Genomic DNA, 26,504 nt, shown 5'->3' on the forward strand with positions numbered 1-26,504 from the left:
ACGTCAGACAATTACAGCTGAAGGTTTTGGCAGTGCGTTTCACAGTCTGATTTCACTCAGCATCTTCATGTGTGCTTTATATTTGCATATGAAACTAAATCACACTCTGTCTCGTTTTTTCTTCCATATCTGAGAAAGTCAGGGTTAGCTTTTTGTTAGTGGGTAGTAGTGCTTTTATTGAAGTCCTTATTATCACAAAGTCATTCATCTTTCGTCACATCCCTGTGGTGACAAGAGAACAAGTGCCACGTTATTGGGCAAGAAGCCAAATGCTGTAATGAACTGTCACAGTGTGAAGATTGGGACTGATTGCTTCAGTCATCATGAGGTTTTAGATCATTTTCAGGGCACTAGTTCTCCGGCTATCAAGGACAAATGAAGTATAATTTTCCTTGTGGGTTTTTATTGGTAAAAAGTTGTATTTTTCTGCAATGAAATTTACCATCTAACGATAAACAGTGTGGTATAACAGGCTCACCTCATGTTTACGTAGACATAAACAGCATAATTTCATCCATCTGTCCTAATTTTTACTGGTACTACTGTCACTCGGTGAGGGGCAAATTTCATTAGATCCAGAATACTAAATCCTAGTTTGGAAAGTTGTGTCATCAGAAGAACATGAAGATATGTCACCTTTTCTCTCTCAATAATGGAGCATGAGTTCATGCAACTCTCTCTTCTACTCTTTTTCAAATCGACTGATTTAGTTTGATTCCTTCAAATTCTAAATCTTGTTATATGTGGAGGGCACTGTAAAGAAGCACAGAGAAAGTTAATAGAGCTATTACAGGGAAACAGTTTTAGTCTGAGGCTATTTTTTTGAAGAAACACTGTAAAAAGAAAAAAAAAAAGTTAATTTGGCTCTTGGATGAATGGTGTTCACTTTGGAACATGGTCTCGATCAGTCGTCCTTTGAGCAGGTTCGCTCTTGCTCTTCAATATGTCTTTGCCCTTCTAACTGAAACACAGCATCAGGGCAGGATTGATTGAGGCTATATGTTGTTTTTTAAATTTGGTGTGTGTGGCCCTGTATTTGATTATGTACGGTATTGACAGTTGCTATCATTCTGTATTAGCCTTGCTGCCTCCACATGGAATAATCAGCCAGTGTTTATGGCTGTGTGCTGATATAAAACTACAAGAAACCATTACTGTTAGTCAATTCACCTGGGCCAGATCACAGACAGCCTTTCATCAGCACAGAAGGAAGAAAGAGACTCCACGCTCACTCCTTGGCACCGCATTTAAAACCGCATTAGTGACCTGTTTTTGTGCATTTTGCAGCTGGTAAGGAAGCATCCGGTGAACATTTCTTTTCTTTTGCTTTCTAATGAGTCACTGATTCTTTATCTTCATGTGGATTTTTATGGCAAGTGAGAGAGAGAAATATAAGTCTGACTTATTTTATTCTCATCTGTTTGTTGTGCTGAATTTACTGCTTACAAGCAAGGTGAAAGCTTATACAGTAGCACTGCACCCTGAGGCGGCATGAATGTGTACGAAAAGGACATGTTAGACCTCAAATATCTGATTATTTGCCTACAACAATAGACAAAAACAATTTGTCAGGCACAAGGTAGAGGCAGAGGTCCGACAGTTTCTCTCAGCACCCCTTCCGCTCCTCTGAACATCCTCCACTTCATTCGACTTTTTCGCCTCTGAGTGGTTACCTGCATCTCTTCAGGCGAAAAATGACTTGCCCTTCTCAAACCTACCCCCGCATCAGGGGAGGTGACTTTGTAGCAGCATGCCGTCACTACGGTATGTAGTGAATGTAAGGGAAGGGTAGGGAGACAGAGCTCTTGTTAGCTGGCGCGTCTTCCACTCTTCCCATTCAGGCCACCAATACAGGACAGTGGGTGGGGTGGAGAGAGATTGGTGGGCTTGTGTTTTTTCTGCTCCCTCTCTCCATGAGGCAGTTGTTATCTCGTTCTGACTGTGAGGCTGCACTGTTAAAGTCACTCCAGCAAAGACCACGGTGAAGCATGAAGACTGTTTTTAAATGTTAATGGCATCTCGCTGGGCCCTAAAAATCCCAAATGCTTTCAATACATTTTTACTTTTTTTTTTTTTTTGAAGATGCTTGCACGGCTGTACTGACCCTAAAACAGGAAACCTTTACGTGATTAAATGGTTATAATAACGTTAGTGCTATTACTTCTCTGCTGCCCCTCTGACTGTACACACTGTCCAAACATTTGGATTAAATTTGTGTTTGTTTGCTCCTTCTGTCCACGGTTAACATTATTTCATGGAATTATAACAGCCATGAAACAGGAAATTGACCCATATTTTCAACATATTAGCTTGCAGATTATCCACTATGTCTACAAAATCATCTTATTCATCTCAGAAGTTAAACTCCAAAAGTGCTGTTGCTGTTTTGTTTATAGCTGGAGGGGAGAGTTGTGCATGCACAGAAATCCACTAACTGTCTTAGATTATATGAGAAGTGTGGCTGAATTTTGTTTTAGGGGGGATTTTCACTTGGAGTTGTAAAAAAAATTGCGCTTTTTAAGGCCGGATTGGCTAAATGGATTAAGACTGATTTAAGTACAACTAAAAGTTAGTGAAGAAGGAATACTTTGTCACAGAAAGTTAACCTATTTTTTAAAATTAACAAGAGGCATCAGTTTAGTCACAGTGCCTGAGGACTGTTCCTGTAGGTATAGTACAAATCTGTCTCATCCTAACAGCCTCTGGGTTACAAGACTTGGGAAGTTTTACTGAAAATTATGCTAATCTGCATAACACTTTTATTTTTCTTTGCAAAACTTAGGATAAATAACTTTTAACACTTCTTTCTTCTTATGAAACTTATATTACTATATAATTTTATATCTGATGCGTTCTCACTAGGTGAAATAGTCATTTTGTTTCGGCGGGGGGTGGTCCCTGGGTAGAGCACACAGGAGACACGACATGACACAAAAAGTACACTGTGCAAAAAAAAGTCACTCGATTAGAAACGATGAGTTATAGAGATAACCCTGGAGTCCTGAGGCAGAGCTGCACATTACAACACTAGAAAACACGTTTGATATTTCCCATAGTTTATGATGTGCTGCTAAGCGGATTGAATGAAAAGGACCACCCCCTCGCTCAAGATGAATTCTCTGGACAATTATCTGCTGTATTCACACGTGGGCTCATTTGGACATTATGTGGACTGTGTACTAGGGAGCTACTGTAGTAAGACAATGTCTGTGTAATGTCTGGGACAAACGACTCAGACATTTGTGTTCTGACACACAGCTCCTCTGGGTCATGTCTAGAGAGATGTTCAGAGTTCCAGTGGATGTCTGAAAATGGCTGAACAGTTTGTTGTAACGCCAAATCAAAAGCAATGTTTCATACTTTTTATTTAGGTTATTAACCCGAGAGCATGACATATTTTACTACACTGAGGCACATTTTGTGAAATTCGTCTCTCACATTGTTTGTCTTGTTAATATAGATTCACACCTGCTAGCTTTCCCCAGGTCATCATTTTATCACACATCTAAAATTCTGTCTCACTACCTGAAGTGGCCTCAGAGCTGTTGTGAAAACCGGCGGCCTCAAGGCTTTCCCCCACTGCTCCATTACTGTGATGTAGAGCTGCGTGGGGGACACGGCCATTTCCAGACATACTCCCAACATTACATTCACAATCCCACAGCCCACCCACGGATCTCCGTCTGTGACTTGAAAGATGCATTTACAGGAAGAGATGATGGTAGGAAATCCTGGGGGAAGGGTCCATAGTCCACCAAGCATCCAAAGAAGCCACCACAATCACACAGCCAAACCGACAGACGCCAATGATCAACAACTCGTGGAGAGACAGAGTATGTCTGCACACTCTCTTTTCTGTCTCCCAGGAGTCTGTGCGGATCAAAATGGGCCAGCAGTCTTGTTGTTTTAGCTCACTGCACATTTGCTCTTGTCTTCCTTCAAAGCAGCACACATTTCTGTTTCTGGAAACAGAAGTGCACCTCTTTATGTGGTGGTTCAGTTAGATTCTGGTCAGCCAATCCAACCTCAACAAGACTTTCATGTTTTTAACTTCTTTCATCGATGTGCAGAAAGAGAGATTATTTTGTAAACCAGCTCTGAAACTTCATGAGCTGACAAATTTAAAAAACAAAACCTCAGCATCCACATTTACATCGCATACTGTTGTCATTTCAGCTTCGGTCTGTCTGTGAGTCAAACTGCATTGATAATAACATATGTTTGAAGAAGGTAATAACTACGTGTACATGAATGTTTCTCTTTCATACTGATTCTCATTTATAGTGATACTTTAATTGCTAAAGGGAATGACTTACAGTATGTTTAGGAGGAGCAATTTAAACAGATATGTGTAGGTATTTGAGTTTGTACAAGACTCAAGCGTTCTCTGAGCTGGTTCACTGGTTTACTGTCTCTTGGCGAGTTGGCTGCCTGGGAATTAGAGCTTTTGTGAAAATGATGTAGTGGAAGCAGATGTCTGCTGTTTGCTGAATACAGCCAGCATTGGGTTACTTGACAGATGTGTAATTATTTCCATTGTTGAACTTGTGAATATGTATCTGTTATATTATATAGCGATTTGCATTTTGCAGGTAAAGTGGCTTCAGTGAAACTCAGAGTAAGGGATGCTCTTGCTGTCTGCTGTTTGTTGCTCATAGTTTTCTCATGCACTGTTTTGCATGAGACTGACAGGTGTTACTATCTTTTTTATTTTTATCTTTTGTTCTACACCATGTTTATTAATGATTCTAGGCTAAATAATAATACATTTTATTGGAGGACTGTGGTCCATCCATGTGTGTCCCTGATCATCTTATCGTTAGCTATTTGCTTCATCCGTCCCTCATCATCACCCTCATCAGTCAGTGCTCCAGCCCATCATTGATAATATAAAAAGTGATATGTCACCTTTGCCTTATTTCTTCAGTAAGCACTTAGTTTTGCAAACCCTGCCAAATACAAACTGCTGCAGAAACATACTTTAAGTAGATGACCTTTATTCTTTGGCAAGGTGCTTTGCTAGCAAAATTACAGGCGAAGCAGTTTTATTTTATTTTTTTTCCACAATGCAACTTTGCTGTTAAAACCAAATAAAATAGCACAGAAGGTCTTTGGGAAGTTGAAGCTATATAAATTGGTCCGAGTTGTGGCCTAAAGTGCAGTGTTGCTAGCAAAACATAGTCTTCTAGGGAAAGGCCAGCACTTTTAAAAGGAAGTGCAGAAGTACTTCAGCAAAGGTTTTACTAGTTCTACTAATCTACTAGAGTATACTTATGTACATGTTTTAGATTAAAGGGGAAAGTGACAAGAAACATGCATCTTTAGAATGTGTACTGTAGATGTTTTCATAAACGCTGCAGGAAAATGATGAGACGAGAATTACCAGAAAGAAATCTATGTGTTCAATTTAGTGTTTTTCTTTTCTCCTCCCTCCCTCAGTCCCTGAGCTCCCATTCAGGTGGTTTATCCTTCCTGTGGTGGAGCTGTAGGGAACAAGCTATTACCAGGGCCTAATTATGTACGCCCCCCCCCCCCCTCACTCGAGCTACGCCTTCACCTCCTGCCCTCCGCAGTAAGGATAGACCTGTTGGCAGATGGCCAAAACATAAATAAAGATGCATATCCAAATCCCAGGTGGCAGAAATGAGTTTGACTCAGTTCTGGGGCTGTTCACTGGCACTGCATGCCAAAACTAAGCTCTGATAAATGTTCAGCTTGACCACACAGATTTGCATTTATCCAGGATGATGGCAGTATGGCAAAAATTGTTTCAATGCCGCTCAGCTGATGTGACTGAGAAAGAGATTAAGGTTGATGTGTGCAGTTACTAAAATCATTTTCTCTAGACTATGGTGACTAGAAGGGAGATTTTACCATATAGTATAATGCCACATGGGATTTAATCATAAATAGGACTCATTGTGGAGGAAATGATACAGATGTGTGAATGGCTGTTATGGAGATGATAGCACGCTTTAATAAAGCAGTCATGGAACCTCCTCTTCTGTTCATTAGATATAGAAAAGGAGAGTTCAGAGAGAGGGTCAAAATGAAACCTAGCTGCTGAAACCGCTGACGCATCTAAATTTGGCAGCACTAAATTCTGCACAAGTCATAAGAATCTGGGCCAATTTTGTTTTAGTGGATGCAATTTTAAGTATTTGGCCAAAATGCTACCTTTTCTTCAGTTCTTACATTTTCAAATAACCTTGCTAAATCATTTTGTGTGTACCTGTATCTATGCACCATTAAATCTGGTGTTTTTAATATTGTGTTGAACAGGGGTCAGTATGGGAAAACATGACAGATGAACATACACTGCATAGCAGCCTGCTGCATATGAGGCTGCTTAGCGGCAGACCATTTGTGTACAGTAGATTTTATATATGTCTGCACCTTAACATTTCTACATCCCAACAGTTCTCAACAGTAGGAGCTTGCTCAAATAATAAATAATAAATCAACACCTTTGCTTCCCCTATGCCCATCACCTCACTTCACTTTCTCACCTCGTCTCATCTTGATTAAACATTCTTGCAAGTGTAGCTTGGCGATGGTAAAGAGCTTTTGGATCACACTCTGTTGTTCCGAGTTAGTATTCCCCTCACACACCTGCTGTAGAGGCTCCATCTGTAAGCTTAAAATGACACTTAAGGCTTTCCTCCGAGTGTCATTCTGCCTTCGAGCTGAGAGCTCCTCACATTCTGCTCATCCCAGCTTCGACGGGGCCTCCCGGTCCGCATGCCTTCGAAATGATGAGTGTTTCGCTACTCACATACCCCAACCTCTCTGCAGTGCATCCTAAGATACCTTTTCAAGGGCATTGGGAGAGCTGTTGTGAATAACTTCTCGGTGGGCTAATCCCACTTCAAAAAACATGTCCTTGGAATAGACTATTCTTAATCCTGCATTCATAGCTTCATACATCATCATATTCCCTGAAAGATACCGCTGCAAAAACTACCCTGCATGCGAGATGAGATTGAAGAAATTTTGTAAAGGACACCAACAAAATCAATACTTGTGCTAAGCTTGGATTTGTATGACCAATGCTCAAATACATCATCATTAAAACCACATTTTTAGGATAAATTGGGCGATGTCAAATCTCTCTTTCAACTGGTTGTGTGACTTCATCAGACACTGGATAGGAATCCTGTCATTTGTGGTGATAGTCACTTCAGTATCATGGTTTAGGCACGGACAGGTTGACAGGATAGAGTGACAGTGGAGACAGGCATTTCCTTCTTCTTATATCTCTGACTCAACTTGGAGAGACAGAGCTTGTCTTGGCCTTGTGTAGTGTGGACGAGGCACATTTCACTGCACCAGGACCTGTCAGACACAACATCCAAGGTTGATTGCCCATATACAAAGATATAGCTCTAAGGACATGTACAGTAAGCATTTTTGATGCACAGCACCTGGCTATAGAAGCATCCACACTGGAATTCACAAACTGTCGGCAAACAGTAATCCTTATATACACTTCCTTACAGGATATGTGAGGTTGGACATGTGACATATGTAGAGTTATAGAGGTAATATAGCCCTCACTCTGTCCTGTATTTCTTGCCAAGATATGAGCAGATGGCTCTTTTATCTCCACTGTCTTCAAGTGGGTTCTGTCTTACGTCAGAACTGCCAAAACTGATGGGGAAAGGTAATATTCACAAAAGAAATCAATAGGTGTGAGGATTGCATCACAGGTTAAATTACCCAACTAATCACAGAAGGGGAATGAAAGATAGGACAGTGTGATATGTGATGTACTGTATGCTGTTCATTGGCGGAACATGCTTTTACTCTGCTTTCAGGGTGTGTTTACAGCACAATACTGCGTGTAATGTGGTACGTGCAGCATGTTTTCATGCTTTTCTTGAGCACAGAAAACATTAAATCATACATATGTAGTGTTCTGCTTCTTCGGCTGTGTCTGGGTGGTCGCTGAATGATAGCATCATGTGTTGCTGAGTATGTATGGAATTAGCCTGGAACTGTAAATTATATGCTTGAGGTGGACTCCATATACATTTGTTAGATTATTTTTATCTCCAGACATGAAATTCACATAAATTCTTTATCTCGCAACTTCCATGATAAAGGGCTGTGTCGCAGAACTTATATGGTAATGATATACTGCACATCCTTCCTACTCAGACCAGCATCCACGTGATATAAATCATTGGCCTTATCTTTTTCAAAACTTTCCCTAATTCTTGCATTATTTTGTTTAGTATTAAATCCAACATCTGCAGGGCCAGGAGTCACAAGGCACGGTCACCAGTGCATTTCCTAGGAAAACCTTCGACCACTGTGAAAGAAAAAAAAGAATGACCGCTTCTAGGGAACCGTTCACGTTCAGGGGTTAATTATGTGGCGGGCATAACCAACCAGTTGCCCACTTCATTCCTGTCGATCACTGACCACAGAGGTCAAACCACTGTTTTTCACATTGCTAGTGAGGTTAAAAGGATTATCTCATACGTGTGGGTCTGATAGCTCTGTGACATAAAGCAGATAAGATGAAACTTCCTCGGGGAAGTGCATGTGTACTAAACAGAGTCCATATGCACAGATGTAACACAATGAGATGCTCCCTCACGAAAGCACAGTCTTGACTAACCTCCAAGTGTGTGGCTTACAGTGTCTTGGCATAGGAAAAAGGAAGCTTTAACTAGTTTTACCCAACATCTGACTCCAGTTTAATGAAGGAAGTGGATGAGGTGTTTGGGGCTATACTGCTGGGATATTACTTTTTGTTCTGCTAATTAAGTTTTGAGGCTTTGCAAGTGTGAGAGGATTACATGCTATTAGCTGGCATTTATTTCAATGATTTGTGTGATTCGGGCTGTTGTTTAGGGCTAATTCAGGCTTATGTTGATGTCACTGCAACTGTAAGTACAACTGAAATTAAAATAGTTATTAGAAAAATATCTGCAACCATTAACACGTCCTGACTTGTGCTCACTGGACAAACTAGCAAACATTCACAGGAAGGAAGTACTGTCACTCATTTTGCAGACTGAATTTAAGTCTTACATTATTTTGAAACTTTGAACAACTTTTAAACTTGTGTTATACCATTTTCTGCCCAGTTTCAGTTTACTACATTTGAAATTTCATAATTGTTCTGCCTCATTTTAGCTGCACATTTACACTGCATCTCCCGTAAGCCTACTTTGTGCAAGATTTGACACGATGGCTCTTGTGCTGAATGAACTGGAAAACAGACTCATTGGGTTGTGTGTCTGTGTGGCTGCAGCAGGTGCAGACATTGCAGAGGTCAGTGGAGCCCTGTGGAGATGGCACAGGTGAGCGCTTCTCTTTTCAGGCCTTGTTCCTGCTCCCTGCACACACCATAGTCAATTTAGCTCTCACAGACAGTATTAGTTCCTGACACATAGCACTATTCATTGCTCCCATTATTGTCCAACTGAGACACTTTTTAGGGAGCTACACAAGAGCGAAGCCAGGGAGCGAGACTCTCCTATGGACCGATGAGCCTGACCCGAAGAAATACATTTTGGTGTCGGACAAAATGCAGCACTGGATTATTATTTGTCCATCTTTAATAGCTGCATCTACAGTGACAGGACAAAATAATATGAACGCACGCAAAAACATTTAATCCACTGTAATTCCACTAATGTATGTATAATTTACATTATAATGAACATTATAAACTTCACTAAAGTTGTCCTGGGTTGCCTTAAATTGTAGCCAGGTAGTTTTATTGTCTCCATCCACAGTAGCAGTCTTTACTCAGCCTGGCTTGTTAAATCATTATAGCCATCCTCATTAAACTGAAGACATCAGTCGCAGCTTGTTGTTTTACCATGTTTAAGGTTTAATGACATGTTTAGTGACATGCTTGAATAAAAAAAAAAGGCAGACTTGAACTATTATCAGGGAGAGAACTCCATGGATGTGTGACTGTAACACTGGCTGTGTAAACACAGTTTATTTACCTGACCACTGAGCTCTCCATGTCTTTCCTCTCAGTTGCTTCTGCGCTCACCATACTTCTCCTTTCCCTTCTCTAGTTTTTACCAGGTGGATTAACTGCAGGTCCCTGAAGTAATCCCCTTTCTCCCACCTGATTTAGTAGCAATACAGCGCTTTTAAGTCTCACTTTCCCTGCGCTGATCTCCCAGGGGCTGATGGCCTCTCATAAAAGGGAAGCAAATCACACGATGGGCTTGCTGTGTTTTGCTCTGTCTACGGTGTGTTCTGCTCCGGGCTATTTGAGTGGCTTGCCCATTTTGCTCATCTTTGTATTTGAACTTACCAGTGACAACAAAGCACTATATGAACTTAACAACAGCATTACCTATCTAAATGTCATGATGCCAGAGCCAGATGTAAAATAACTGTGTCTCGTGCAGAATCTTCCCTGCTACAACTAAAACACATACACATACTAATAACCCACACAGTAAGATGTAGAGGATCACTTATGTGATAGGATATTCACACTGAATCTACTGCATTTGATCATAGGGGAATGAACTACATTAGCTGTTGTTGTTTTATTATTATTTATTAGGTATTACATTAATGAAATACCATTTCTATTTGAGTGTCCCACTAAGTCAATTAAAGACTAATACTCCTAGTGCAAATCACTCTGCAGTGAAATGAGTTAATGTTGCCATGCTGTACTCTTGATTAAGAACTATAACAGCATTTTTATTGTTGTTGTTGCTAACTTGAGGATTATAGCCATTAAAATAAATGAAATGCAGAATTTAATGAGGATTGACCATTGTGTTTTTTTATAATACAGGTTCTTAAATGGATCATGAGGCCCCTCGAATTAGAATTCATTAAAGCATAATCCCCCTTGATTGCAGTAACTGTCCTTAATCAGCGTGTTTTCCTTTCTAACAAATGGTTGTTGGTTCATCTCTTTGCTAATAATGGAATGTCAGTAGGAGGCTAGTGTCTTGTGTTAGTCATGCTGCCTGTTTTTGGATTTTGTAATTATCACATAGTCACACACACAGTCACACGCACACACACAAGCACACACACACACACAGACATAAACACAAGGAATGTGATATATATATATATATAATATATATATATATGCACATGTATTGAGACACACATCAGATTTTGTTTTTTGCTCTTAAAATTTAAAATCCTCTGTACACTTCTAAATTAAAGTCTTTCTGGTTATTTTTGTGAGAAATGTTTATTCCTCTCTAACCTAATTCAGGGCATCTCCCTTGTTGGCTCATAAAAGTTGAGGCTTTGTGATGCAAACCAAACACACACAGCTACTGTACATGGTCCTCAGCGGACTGTGGACACTTTGTTCTAACTTTTATGTCATTTTTGGGGAAGTGGGAACTGGGCACAAAGTGCAATTAGGGGCTTTAATGGTTTTGTAACGACTTTAGGAATGTCTTAGGACTTTCCTAATAACTCCGAACATGCACAAACAAACATTGGTACTGCAATGGTACTGCACAATGCAAAAGAGCAACACCCCTCATGATAACATTTCACTGCTTGACAAGGAAAATAATTGGATGTTTTGGTTTGTCCTGTTTTAATTTTGCCGTGGATTGTGCATTTTGTATTTGATTAGCAGATTTTTTCCAGCATTCATTTTGATGTACTAGTGTTTTTTTTTATACTGTGAAAATCTGCTCAAACACAACATGCTAACCACTAAACATATTTCCATCATACATACAAGTTGAGTTGTATGCATATAGTGCACTGCATTGAATTTATCACCTACTGTATTTGCGGGGTTCTTTTTCATCAACTGTATTTAAAGAAGGATGCAAGTGTGAGACACAGTGGGCCTGACTGAATCGTCAAAATAAATACACAGTGCCGGGCTCGATCTCATATTTCATTAATCTTGGTAAAATGTTTTCTTGTTCTCTGAAAATTTCACCCAAATTATAGTTGTCCCTTTGAATTAGTTTTTGGATACATGCATCTTTGCCTCCTTCACTCTAGTTTATTTCTCTCTTATTTCCTTTTTATTCACTATTTTGATCTGCTGTAGATTAAAGATGCAACTGCCTCTAGTCACAGTGCCTTGGTGACCATATGTGAAGACATTGACTGTATTTCCCCAGAGCATGAGACATAACTATATATTCTGAGCTACAAATATGCCCATAGGACTGTCATAGATTTTATAGATAACACCTGTGAGAGATGAAACACCATAACAGACTTACTTTAATCGTGTTTCACTTAAGCTTTCTAAATCTCAAGCCTAGTTACATATTCATGAAGCTAAAATATACCTATGAGTCACACGCGACTCAGGGTATGTTTTAGAGGATTAAAAGTCCTGTGGCTGCCATAGGCAAGTTTGGAATCATTAGAAAAATGTGTTTAAACCCTCCCTTCCTTTCCAAACCACCCCTATGATCTCCTTTCTGTTAACCATATCTGTAATAGAACTGAGTGCAAATAGATGTGATGGTTGGGGTTGAGGTCTCTCACCTTATGTAATTGGTTAGATGAATCAATCAGTGAAGAGCTATTTCAGAGAGCAATTACGGAGCAAAGATGGCTGAACAGTAGATGATAATTCATAACAATTTATCATGTTGATGGTTTATTCTGCTCGTGTTTTTTGAGATACTTGAGTGGAGAGCCAGATGATTTACTATTACAATTGGTATTACTATTGACCACTAGTATCAGTGGTTCAAAATATTTAACGTTGATGCTATTTTTCAGGTCAGTGTAGGTATTCACCAACAGAAGAGACATTTCCTGGCTGCAATTTTTTTTTCTTCAGCTAGTCCAGTGAGGGTCACCACAGCAGATCTGCACATGGTCTGCACACTTCTCACCCTCCCCAGTTTTCACCAAGCATGGAGCTAGCATCCAGAGTGCACTGGCTTGTGCAAGCTCAGTGGCCGGGACTCTTGGACGCTTTGAGGGTTCAGTGTCCAGAGACATTTCCACATATGGCTGGGAAGAGTGGGGCCTCAAACAGCCAACCCTAGACTTGATGGGCAACCACTCTAACAAATGAGCCACTGGTGCCCACAAAGTGCTAAGGAATGATGTAATTAATGAATACCTGGTGCTACACCTTCTGCCTCAGTCAGGTAATTGGTATAAAAGAAATAAAATGCAATCAAAAAATTTAGTTCAGTCATAAACTTAATTGCTGTAGAATTAAACAAGGTCACATAGGAAAGCAAACTGGATGAATTATATAAACTAGAAAGAAAGTACACTAGGTTAATTGTTCTTAACATTAAAAAACTTGGGCCTGCATTCTAGCATTAGTTCTCTACCAAAGAGGTGTTTGATTTATTAGTTTCAAGAAACCACTGGCTTTCTGAGAGCTTCTAAGGGCAGACAGAATCAGGTAACAAAGGGAAAATTCAATATATGCTTCTTACCAACGCATTCTAATGAGGATGAGGTCTTTCTCATTGCCTACATGTCTCCTTCAAATAAATTAATGCGCCTCTTTTTGTTTCTTGGCTCTTCCAGATATTAATGAATGCGAAAGGGACCCATGCAAGAACAGGGGCATTTGCACAGATCTAGTTGCCAACTATTCCTGCGAATGCCCTGGAGAGTACATGGGGAGGAACTGTCAATACAGTAAGTGCTCATGTTTCTGCTTTTTCTTTTTTTGTCTTTGAAGTATTTTACAACTTCCCATGGATTTTTAACAGGGCACCTGATACTACAGGTAATTGCATAGTGGGTAGTGTTAGCCAAGCAAATTAATTGATCAAAGTTTGCTAGTAACTCCAATAAAGAACAGTGCATAGAGCACCACAAAACCATGATACAGACGTCTTGGGAGAGGCTCCTGATGCAAATTGCAGATTTGATACAACATCCCAGAAATCTGTTATTTCTTGTCATAAGAGGACGAAGCATTGCCATTCTTTTTTACAAGAAAGTAACATTGCATCTATACAGAGGCCAGTTTGTGACTTGTTTGTCAGGTTCAAGTCTGGTACGGTGCATTCAGGAAAGTGTAGGTCATTCACCACCAAATACAACTCTGAACCGAGCCAGAAATCAAGGTCAAAAATCAAGGTCTGAACAAAACTGTAGACTTGGAGAATAGTTACAAACACAAAAGTAATATGTGTATATCCATCCATCTATCTCAACAATTATTAGCTTATAATAATTATCTGAATTTGTCTGAATATGCGACCTTAGCATAACATAAAATGTGCAAAGGTATCCAGAGCACTTTAGTTTAAATTGTATTAATGTTGTAAAAATATTCAATCCCTCCCTATTTTACTGTAATATGAAAAACAAATAACAAGATAAAAATACTCAAACTGTGCATCTTCAGACAAAAACAACAAACCCTAAAGCATAATAATAAATATCTGTCAATGCTAAGAAGTCACAGGCACTTTGTTGCAACCTCTTCTTTCATTTTATTGTTATTATTTTTTGCACAGTGACTGTATTAACAGTCTTATCACAAGTAACTTCTATTTTATTTTATTATATTTTATTTATTTATTTTTCATGACACCAGGGTGCTTAAATATGTCTTTGTTTGTTTATTATGCTGTTGTGAGGAGTTTGTGTGCTCATTCTGTGAACTAATACTAGAATGAATGTATCAGTGGCCTCTGAGCCCTGAGCCACCTCTGCACTGATGCTCATTTTTTACTGTAGGTGCAGAACAGTTGTTCTGCTGCAGAATATAGCAGACAGGAATTCAGAACAGGTCTGCTTCAGAAAGATGGAAAATTGGGATTTGATTTTCCGAACTGTAAGACAGAAGGCACGGATGGCATTTGTGAACAAAGTGGAGTGAAGAGACATGGGCTGAGTGGAATAGTGGAGGAGAAATGTTTAGTTGTGATGATTCAACAGATGCTAAGGTTAGTTAGGTTTGTTTATTTCAGTTTCTCATATGAATATATAGTTTAAACAGTATATTGAGCAGCAATTAATTCAGTTATTTTTAAAGTTGTATTTGTAAAAGTTCAGAAGTATAAAGATTATTTATAATAAAAGCACAGAGACCCATGTTGAACTCAAATAACACGCCTCATTAGTGTCTTTCATTACTCTCAACCACCTGGTAAACTGTGTTTAGTTTGTAACACAGACCTGTTGACAACACAGCAATACAATTCTAATTATTTTTACACATTTCACAATAGTAAGTAGTAAAGCTTTTGATTTTTGAAACTAAAGATGTGGAATAGCCCTTTAAGTTGTCTTCGTTTTTCAATTATATTTCATAATTTAATTCATTATATATTGAATATCTTACAGTCTTCTCATAAGAGGTAAAGTCAGGTCCCCAGTGAATGTGAGTACTGTATTCATAGATAAACAACTCTTGGAATCCACTTCTGTGCAGAGACTCATCTCCTCTGACTTGTTCCTTCAGCCCACGTTGTGTGTGTAGGCAAGTCCAGCACACACACTGGATGTTGCAGATTAAGCAGCTGTACGTTTTCTGGCTGTACCAGAAATCCCCATGAAATGTTTCGTGAATGCAGTAGTGGGGTTTTGGGCCTTGTCTTGTTCTTCAGTGAGGTTCTAGTTTTGCTGAAATAATCATAGTTCTTTCAGTATTGATTCCCAGGATCCAGTGTAGAGTGAGAAGCGAGAGGAAGGATCCTATCTGTTACTTGCCAACATGAATCATGCAAAACACGCAAGAGTACATTGTAATTGCATACATATTATGTCAGACTTCCACATCCTCGTGCTACACGTGCAGGTGCATTTGATTCGGTTTTATTTGTCACCTGTAGAACCTGTGCGGTATGCGGTGCGCCATCATGCTCATTAGCATTGGCGTGGTGCTGGTTCTGATTTGTTTAGGCAGGAGGTAGGGCTTGTGGGAGATGGATTCAGCTGTCACATCACAATAGTGGCGGTGTTAGTGATGTGTGCTGTCACAGGACTGATGTATTCTCAGGGGCCAACAGGCCAAGGCCCGGGGGCTTACTGCCTCTGCTGCTCTGATGGACGAGTGGCAGGCAGCTCGTTAAGAATGGCCCATCGCTGCTGCAAGGTGAGAAGAAGCAGGACTTGGCAACAATAGCTTTTGCCACCACATGCACATAGAGTAGAAAAACTTACTATAGAGCTGCCGAAGAGGTACAACATGTAGACACATATGAGGTGCAACGTTGTACCTCAGTCTTACTCTCAGGTTGTAACAAGAAGTTATGAAGAAATTCATTTGTGTTTGTTGCAGTAGAGCATGTGTAGTTTGTTTGGCACCAAAAAATGTAAAGTCAGTGCTGTCATGATTTAATTAACTTAATTAAAGCTTCTTGAATCTCCCTGGATGGATATGCCTAATTGCACAAAGCAAACTTTGTTCATTTAAACTAGGAGGGAAATTGCTACCAGATTACTCGACATTTTGTGCCTGGCTCAAAATCGAAGACTTTTTAAAATGTCTGATATAATTGTATCTACCTGATATTGGAAAATCTGAAGCTTCTCCTTTTAGCTTCAACAGTAGGCTACTGCATCCACCTACGTTCTCCATCCTCCTCTCTTCAGACCAGTCAGGCAGCGATGAGTCACACACAAGGAAAAACTAGTGAATCAAGTGTGATTTACAATACTCCAATATAAACACACCTCTGTCAGTATGCACACACAAGTATACTCCTAGCTCTCAGTGCTGTCAGCGCCTTTTCTTGCTGATGTATGTGTGTGTGTGTGTGTGTGTGTGTGTTTGTGGCTTGTCTGTCTGCGTGTCAGTAGTAGGCTTGAAATGCAGAGGAATTTTGCTTAAACGGTGAAGAAGACAGCATCGCGTCCTTATGGTGACCATTGCTGCAGGCTTCCCCTGAAGGCTGGTTTACAGGGACACTTACAGTTTAGCTGGCATGAGCAAGCAGCGCCTCTAGCTGAACTCTTCTCTTGTCCTCATTCTTTTGGGACGCTTCCAAGTTCCTTTAGCTTTTCTACATTGTGGGTTTTAGCCTCTTGCACACAGCTATTTAATCTTCTGCGACCAGAGACATGCTAACGGGTGGAGTCAGATGAGTTGATCACATTTTAATCAGATCCACCGCTGTTCTCAGAAAGAAGTGTAATAAATGCGATGTCCTCGCTTTTATTGCTCCAATCACTTGTTTCCCTGTTGTCATTAGAAATAAACACTAATAACAGAGTGGGAGGAATCCCTTCTTGTTTACTGCTGCTATACAGTGAGAAAGGCAGTGGGAAATTAATTTTATTTTCCAAGACGTTTGAGATTTATGTTCAACCTCACAAATTCAACCTCTGATAGAGAATTAAATGCACCAAAGTCCAATTTCACTCCGTGTATCTGTGAAACACACACTGACTTTTAAGGGAACATATTAAGTAAGCACCTAATAATGCTCGTCAGGCATGTCAAACTATTTAGCTACTGTTAGCTGTTGTTCCCTGAAAGTGTCTTCAGCATATTTTGCTGAAGATGTTTATCTTTTTTGGGTCAGACTATAAATAACTGTAATACTGTCAGTTTTCCTTCTACAGTGAAAAGGTACTAGACAAGCTGCAGAATTCTATAGTGTTCATTAGGAAAGATGTTTGAAAGGCATTTGAAAACGAAGGAAAGCTCAGCTGTAACTCCTTGCATTCATGTCAACCATATACTTGACATATAGTGGACATCAAAACAATTAGTCAAGCTTCTGTAATTGCTAGACTCATTAAAAGTTAAACATCTGCCATAAGTAATTCAGCACATATACTACTGAGATTGTGCTTTGCAGAATTCAAACTGGCGTCGTGTCACCTCTCAGCTGTTTTGTTTTCCCTTCAATAGCCCATCCCGGAGAAACTGCTTTCTGAACTATTTGTAAGCGAATAAAATTGTCTATAACAAATTACAGTTTGAACGATAACTAATGGAGACATGATTTAACTACAGTTATCCGACTGTGTAACATAATTTATGCATGCAGAAGAATTCTAAAGATCTACGGTAGTGTCTGACTCTTTGTTGACAGCAATATGCCACAGCTGTTTGGAACAACAATTTAACTGCAATTGAATTGTTTAGGTTGCTGTCTTGGCACACCTGAGTCCTCGATGATGATGCCTGAGTGGGTGGATAATTATAGAGGCAAACTATATACAGTGATTTGCATGCATATCACATCCTGTCTCATGCGTTTCAATAGAAAACCAGATTTTTTGTGTAAGTGCACAGTTTGGAAAATCCCATTTGAAGAGCAGTGTCAACTTCTTTCCCTTAGAATTGTATGCAGTTAAATGGTATATTGCTGTATGTGCTGTATTTATTGTATGGATTCGTGCACCCGTTTGATCTGTTTCTCATGTGTTTTCTAACAATCCTGCATTTCCTAGGCATTTAAGAATGGAAACACAAAAGAAGTGCTTGCTTTGTAAAACAAATGCATTCTCTGTTGGATAAACATTGTAAAAATCCCTTTCACCACAGGTATGTCCGTTAAAATGCTCCTCGTGTGTCTGGACATCGCAATTAGGATTACAGAAGGAAAACAAGCTGCTTTGTGACTGAAGATATTGCCGTTCCCACTTTAATGCTGCCGCCTTTTGTATATTTAAAGCTGTTACAAAGCTTGCGAACTTGACTTTGGGGATGAATCTGTCCAGAAGTGGTCGCAGATCTATTGGGAAGAAACCAGAGGCCTCTGTTACTGGTGGATGACATGTAGGAGCAATCTGTTAGTTCTTCATATGTGGACTGAAGGCTTGAAGGCAGACAGGAGTCATTTCACTGATGGCTAGAACTCAAAAGGATTTTGCCATAATGAAGACATTAGAGGTTTTCTTATGATGAATGAACATTTATAGCAAAAAAGAAAATATTCAGGATGAACAAATCTACGTTGACCTCAAAGAAAAAAGCCTCCATACTGTAGGAGGTGGTCACTAAGATTCAACAGAAAGTGAAAAACAAGTTGCAATTTTAATGACCATCTGTACTTCTAGTCCAAGTAGAGGTTTTGCTCTCAGAGACAAACAAAGATACTGATTCAGTGACAGTGAGGATACAAATGAAACAAGACGTAAAAGACAACGCCAGTGAAATTACAAAATGCATTCATTTTTGAGTACTAGAACATATGTCTCTCTTTTTCCCTCTCTTCATTCAGAATGCTCTGGGCCACTGGGCATGGAGGGCGGTATAATCTCCAACCAACAGATAACAGCCTCTTCTACCCACCGCGCTCTCTTCGGCTTGCAGAAGTGGTACCCATACTTTGCACGGCTTAACAAGAAAGGCCTGGTCAATGCCTGGACTGCAGCCGAAAATGACAGATGGCCGTGGATCCAGGTAAAGCACTGTGACAGGACGAGCAACACGCAAAGCAGAGCCAGGACCAGATACACATGAATTAAGACAGAACGAGAACAATTTTAATTATAGATACTCTTTATTCTCTTGCTGATTTAAAGCTTTTTTTTTTTTACTTGCATTCATAAGTTACCAGTCATATGATGTCACTTGGTTGTAGCTGATGGTTTGTCGTTTGGGACTGTGAGAAAAAAAATAAAAGAAAAAGCTTTAGAATTAATTACACATCCTCTAAAACTGCTGTCTCACTTACTGGTAATAAAGAGACATAAACTGTGTAAGAAGGAGGTAGAACAGATGCAGGTGTATTCAAGTGTGAGAAACAATGTGAAAGGGCAAGAGCTAGTGGCTAGTTCATCTCACTTTGTAGTGGCAAATTGCTAACAATTACTCGACTGAGCCATCTATTGTTTTGACATTAGGTTGTGACAGTTTAGCAGTAGAGGTTCCCTAGCAACAACAACAACAACAACAACAACATGTGGCGCATGGTATTTTAATCATTCGATGGGTTGACACTTTCTCTTTGTTGTGTATTTCCGAAATTCTGATGAACTAATCACTGTGCTGTCAAGAGAGAGATTTGATTTATTGTTTCGGAGACACAACACTCAACAGTAATATTAACAGCAATTTCCCCATTATCCATGAAAAAGATTGAATTCAGCTCAACAATTGAGTGCCTGTTGTTTTTATGTTGTTTGTACGACCACCTAGGGTCCTTCATCTGTACCAACCCCTGCAAATTGTTAAATGAATAGAAATTAGTTGTTTTCTGCAGCAAAGCAATGAAGTAAATGCGTCTGTGCTCCTGCTTTAGCTTTGTTAAAGTTAAGCGTCGCGCTGTGCCATTAGTCAGTGCTTATTGTCAAAGAGCTACATAGACAGATCGATGCCATCCGCCCGGCGGTCCTGAATTATTTCTGCATGTCATATCCCAAGCCAAGCCTGTCCCACACAGATCCCTAAATAGTTCCTAAACAATCATTTCCTGTGTGTAGTATCACAATCATGGATCAGTGTCCACCCTGTGAACCTGCCTAGTTGGTCTCAGGCAGTCATTAACATGATCCTGTCAAAGCTTTTGCACCTGCCTTACCTGCAGTGATCTGGCGCCAGTGTGGGAACACACACCTATGTTGAGCTGATTTTCTGGATTTATGTTGCGCAACTAGTCATTCATCAACAGCCTGAGCTAAAGGGCTATGGCATATAAAACAACTGTCAGATGATGTATGATATATAAATCTGGCCTCAACTCCAGTTCCCTTCCGAGGCTTGGTTCAGTCCCACAGATCGCACAGTATTCCAAATAGACATGATGACACATAGTGGTGGTAATGAATGATTTAGCTTGGTAATTAGGTAATACATAAATAATGATTTATTTATTTATTATACATTTCTCTTGCTCGTGAGTAACTTCTTTGCCAACATAAATGCTGACTGCAAACTTTGAGGCAAGCTGTTATCAGATCCATGATGCTCAGGCAGTGAACCATGAACAAAATATAATAGAAAAACATACTACGCTGTGACAGCGTGATGGAGAAAGTGAAGCTGTACCTAACAACAAGAGAATAATAAGACAGGCCAAAAAATGGATTTGTAAAAACATGAGAAAAAAAAATAAAAATAGAAGAAACCACCAACATGAGTGAGAGAAAAGGAGCCGGCACATGGAGAGGGTGAGGAGAACACAACACAAAACATTCAGGCGGTTTGTTTGACTTTAATGATGCCATGTGGGATGTTGTGCGGGATGCTGTAGGCATCGTGTGTTTCTACAGAGGGCCTGGATAATTGGGGCGTGAGTACAGAGGTCTGTAGTCGTGTCAGTGTTTAGGGATTATGCTAAGAAGTCGACGGTTCGCTTCTAGCGTAAGGTGATGCGTCATGACTCTGCACGTCTGTCGTGTGAAGCAGGTTACGCTGACAGATGACAGCCACATCAGCGTAGGGATCAGAAGTGTCTGGCTATTTGTAAGGTTTTTCTCTTTATGTGTCTTTGGATGTCAGCCAGCTTCACTGCTCCCCCCCCCCCCCCCAAACCTCAACAAATGAATCAAACATAGAACAGCACTCTTTGAATAATACATCATAGAGCTGCAGACAAAGCATGCAAACACTGTATGTGTGTTGGTGTTTATGTGTTTGTGACTTATGTGTGTGTGTGTGTGTGTGTGTGTGTGTGTGTGTGTGTGTGCAGTCTAGCTACTCTTTACACATGTGTGTACTGTGAGAATATCAGTTTTCAGCCTCGCCATGACTAGCTCACACATGAAATTGCATTTGAGCACTCAAGGGAAATATGCTGCTGGTCTGACCAATATCCACAAAATATAGCTCCAGCCGGCTATGGCGGAAGAATGACACGATCCAAATCACTTGTGAAAGGGTCTGAACATAAAATAATAGATGCTAAACAGTTAATGACATAATGACCTAGCTCTCTCATCTGCTCGCAATGTAAAAATAGTTTGTGTAAAACTAGTCTGTAAGCACTAATTCTGTATCTGTCTGGGGAGTTTCTCCCTTTTTATTGCAGTGTAACCTATTTATTAAAACGTTCAACAGTCTGTTGTGTGGCTGATGTGTTTCCCATTGCTTCTCATTTTACCTTCACACCACGATGACAAGTCCATTGATAAATATGATGATATGAAGATAGATCTGCATTTTTGGGGAACATTGAATGAACATTCATTAACTTAATGTTCATTGAATCCTATTCTTAGCTAATACAGAGTTAACGCTTCCGAGCCTGAAGTTACTTCAGCACCCTGAGCACTGAGCGCTAGAACCTGATGTCTGCTGTGACCATCAGTTCTGAAGTGGATCTGCTTCAAATCAGTGACAGTAGTAGATCAGTCTATTTCTGATCCTGCAACATCTCAGAGGTTTTTAGATTTGGGATTTGTATTCATTCCCTTTAAAAGGAGTTAAACCATGGCCCAGCACCGTGATAACATACTTACATATCTTTAGCTGTTACTGTTGACACTGTCTGAATTATTTTAGATGATGCATTAGGATGGATGCTGTTTGAACTCTTACTCTTATTAGAGTCACTAATAACACTAAACTCTGTGTGTGTGTCTTTGGGAGCCTGTATTGTGCCTTTCTACACAACAGTGCCACAGGGCTATTAGGTACTTTCAAGGACAGTATAATTGTTACAGTACGGCTGCAATTCCCTCAACAGTTTTGATCTCAGTGTGTAATCACACTGGGTATCTTTTCACTTTATTTGCTCTTGACCTTTGTATGTGTGTGCGCATGTGAGGTCTGTTGGCATGACTATATGGTAGTCACTGCGAAGTGAGTTCCACTTTCACCCGTAGGCTGTTGCTGTAAATAAATGCGTTTTTGTTGGTTCAAATGTGGCTTAATGAGCTCTGGAGACCATTTAAAAACATATCTCATGTTGTTTTCCATTGTTTAGCAGAGGGTTGTCAGGTTATGATGCAGTATAATAAGTATGACTGTAAGACGCAGTCTCCTTCTGCAGTACAACAGCACTTCATTTGGGATTAGTCATCATTATATTAATACTTATTTTCATTATTGACTGTACTATTGTGAAAACAATTTATCAGAACCCCGGGTGACTTGTTGAAAGAAATCCATCAGATCACATCTGGAACCACAGCATCTTTATCATTTTGCTAAAACTAATAAAACTGATTATTACAGTTTATTTTTTAGCTGCAGTGATCTTCATTTGGCCTCTGCTTAAATATCTACCTTGTTACAAGCTATTAAATCAGTCCTGCTACTATATTATATCGATCACACCTGTGATCTCAAAAGACCAGTGAGGATTTAAAGATATGTTTGTCAATAAGACCATGACCTAAAATAATTGATAATTCCTCTTAAAACATCAGTAGAAAAGCAGCCAAAACAAATGAGAGCAGAGATTCTGTGTGTCTGTGAATTACAGCTACAGGTCACAGTCAGTTTCAGGATGTTGCCGATGGTTACATGCTGAACATTTCCCTTCAGAATTCAATGGGTTTTTTTTTAGAGAGAAAAGAGGTTAAATCGCACCATGGAAAGAAGTGGAATTGTCTTTGTTTGGCAAATAAAGTTTGAGAACAGAAACAATTTGATGTAGACGTTCTCTTTTTTGGAGCCTTATTCAGAGTGCTTCGTACACAAGATACCGTGTGTGTGGGGAAAAGTGAAGGGTGAAACGGTGAAAGGGGAAGAGTTCATCCTAAACTTTGTTTTCTATAGTGTTCCTCCTAGCCCTCTTTTGCACCAAGTACAGACACAATTGTGGGCTATGCTCGTTTGTTTTATTGTTAAAGTAAAGGTGTCAGTATTTTTTATGTGCAAAATATACTGTTTATATATGAAAAAAAAAATGTCTACATCATGGTAGTTTTCTGTCTTTTGTATGAGAATAGATTTTACAATTTCTGAAGCGATTTAATCTCTGTATGCATTAGTAAAGACCATATTTGGAGAATTTTATTTATCAATGTGTCAGTTTAATTTGGATACACTTGCACAATGCAATTGGAAATTATGGCAATTTATGCAATATGTAAACAAACTTAATGGAAAATATCACATGTGACTAAAACCTTTTTGGTTCTAAAAACATTTTTGGCGTTATACATCTCTACATCTCTAACAGTCATCTATCACAATGACTGGCACATACAACTGTAGACAAAGGCCCACACACTTTTCCAACGACGCCAAACTCAAACAAATAAATGCATCACTTTTAGAACTGAAGTGACAGAGGTGTGTTTCTGAGCAGTCATTAAAAATGTGAAGGATCACCCCAATTACCCTGGCAGTGGCCTTTTAGTGACAGGGCTTCTAATTAGTGCTAGAAGTGTATATCTCTATGGAGAAAAGTGAGAAGAGCGAAGAAATGCTGTGAATGAGAAAGAGTGGGTCATTGCAGCTGTTTGGCACTGAAAAGGTCTTTTTATGTAACTAATTCATTGTGTTGCTTAAAGTGTGTAGAAAATAGTGTGTAATTGATTTTTGTCTCTACAAATTAAAATTGTTTGCCTTATTATGTGATGATTTACTTATGAAAAGATGTGTAGGTAAACCTACACAGTTCCTTTCGTGCACTGGATTTGTGAGAGTCAATACTCTATAATCTCTAGTGTTGCCAGAAGACACAGCTCAGAGTTTTTTTTTTTTTCCATTAGCAGAAAGGGAGAGTATAACTTTGCTCTCTCAAATATTTTACTTGTAAATCACCTTATTTCATAGTAATATTACCATTTCCACACCAGAAAATGAGCTCAAGTCCTTGGAATACCGTCCTGAATGCGAACACATTGTGGGTAAAGTTAAACCATTCCTCTTGGATTAGCTTTAAATGCTTTGTGTTCTTAAATAGAAACAGGCTTCAGGTTCACAAACATCTTCACAAAAATTACATTAAGATATGGAATAGCAGCCTGGAATGCATCGCCTTAAAAATGAAATGCTATGAATAAATGAAACCTTGAGCTATATACTAGTCTAGTTCATAAAAATGATTCAAATTCTGTTTTAGTCTGCATTTCTTTTCTGGCTTTGGCCATCCCAGGGTAATGGCCCTTTGCTTAGTGCTCACTCAATACTGCATTATTGCAGTCTCCCTGCTCTGCAGCTATTGAAAACTAGCTGGCTATGTTCTTATATATTGTCAGAGGGTGAACTACACATGAAGATGAAAAAGACACATCTGCTGATCAGTGTGCGTTATTCCTGAAAAGGAAGCACTTAGTCATTCGGCAGACGCTTTTATCCAAAGCTGCTTGGTTTTTAATGTAATGCCAAAATGATTAATAAATAATTGTCATCACCATTATTTTGCTTGATCGCATTTGTCACAGGTATATTACAGTACAGCAACATTTGCTGTAAAAGAAAAACGGGCAGTGTGTGGATGTGTGTGAGGATAGTGCATGAGTAACCCACCACAGCACCACTTCTTAGTCACCACAGGCTTCTTCATGTTGTCGCAGTCGAGAAAGTTGTCATCGTTTGTTGTTGTTGTTGAAATAGTAAAATAACTCTGGAGCGTTTTCACTTTTTTTCTTTTTCATTCTAGTTAACCAGAATTACAGGGTAAGTAAGGACGGATTAAAGGCATAGACTGTAAAAAAAACATGCTATTTGTAACATTACTCAACGTGCTCAGAAACGTGCTCCCGACCTGTATTTTGAATAATACTATTAAAATGCCGTTGAAGATAAGGCAGTGTGAGTGGGACTGTGTAATTATTACAGATTTTACCCTCTGTGGAGGCTGCTTTAGGCGTCATCATAAAATGGCCACTAGTGTTGTGCTGGCTTCAGTTTTGACCATACACTGTGTCGGCCACTTATTTAAAGCTGGAGAAACAAAATAAAGCAAGCATGTCTTTTATCACTTTGCTATTATAACAAACATTTCAGTTATCTACCTGTGATGCTGGAATGTGAATAGATATGTATACGTTATAAAAACCTGTTCAATTACCCAATCCTGACATTTTGTTAACATCATCCATTAATTTCTGGGGACATGAGCAACCTACACTCTCAAAGAACACAGCATAGATAAGGCAGCCATGATACACATAGAAACACATAGTCAAAAAAGTCTGTCGGTGGCTTTAAACGGATGTGCAATGCATCGGTGGTGCTTAGATAATAATGATTCTGCTTTGTGTGCCAGGCAGGATCTATGAAAGATTTTATCACCTTCCTCTTCCTTTGGTCTCTTTTCCTCTTGCTGCTTTACATTGGCACCATATTGACAAGCTGCACAGGGTTGACACACTGGATCTGGACCATGAGCTTTGATTGAATGTTTCATTTGGTCATAGACTTTCTGAATAAGATGGATGGCCCAGACAGACAAGATACACAGGGGTGAATTGATCCCTATGTAACGGGACACTATGCATTCACATTGACGGACTAGATTCATGCACGTTTATAATGTCTGGAAATGAAGCTATAATTTCTTGCTTTTTTTGGACTCCACAGATAAACCTGCTGAGGAGAATGAGGGTCACAGGCCTGATTACCCAGGGTGCAAAGCGTATCGGCAGCCCAGAGTATGTCAAGTCTTACAAAGTAGCCTACAGTGACGATGGGAAGACCTGGAGAACATACAAAGTCAAGGGCAAAGATGAGGATATGGTAAGACATGCGTGGGCACACAAGCCTGTACACCTATTGTCAT

General features: G+C 39.5%; 1 protein-coding gene across 3 annotated transcripts in view; it reads left to right on the forward strand.

Annotated features, from left to right (window-relative positions):
- LOC113150009 (EGF-like repeat and discoidin I-like domain-containing protein 3) overlaps positions 1-26,504 on the forward strand; it is an 87,091-nt gene that overhangs the window by 35,057 nt on the left and 25,530 nt on the right. For all 3 annotated transcript variants that reach the window (XM_026342375.1, XM_026342376.1, XM_026342377.1), the window contains 3 exons: positions 13,495-13,608; positions 19,104-19,285; positions 26,306-26,461. In XM_026342375.1, coding sequence (XP_026198160.1) covers positions 13,495-13,608; positions 19,104-19,285; positions 26,306-26,461 — 452 coding nt within the window. The remainder of the gene's footprint in view (positions 1-13,494; positions 13,609-19,103; positions 19,286-26,305; positions 26,462-26,504) is intronic.

This window comes from Anabas testudineus, chromosome 9 (genome assembly GCF_900324465.2).
Source record: "Anabas testudineus chromosome 9, fAnaTes1.2, whole genome shotgun sequence".
Lineage (NCBI taxonomy): Eukaryota > Metazoa > Chordata > Actinopteri > Anabantiformes > Anabantidae > Anabas > Anabas testudineus.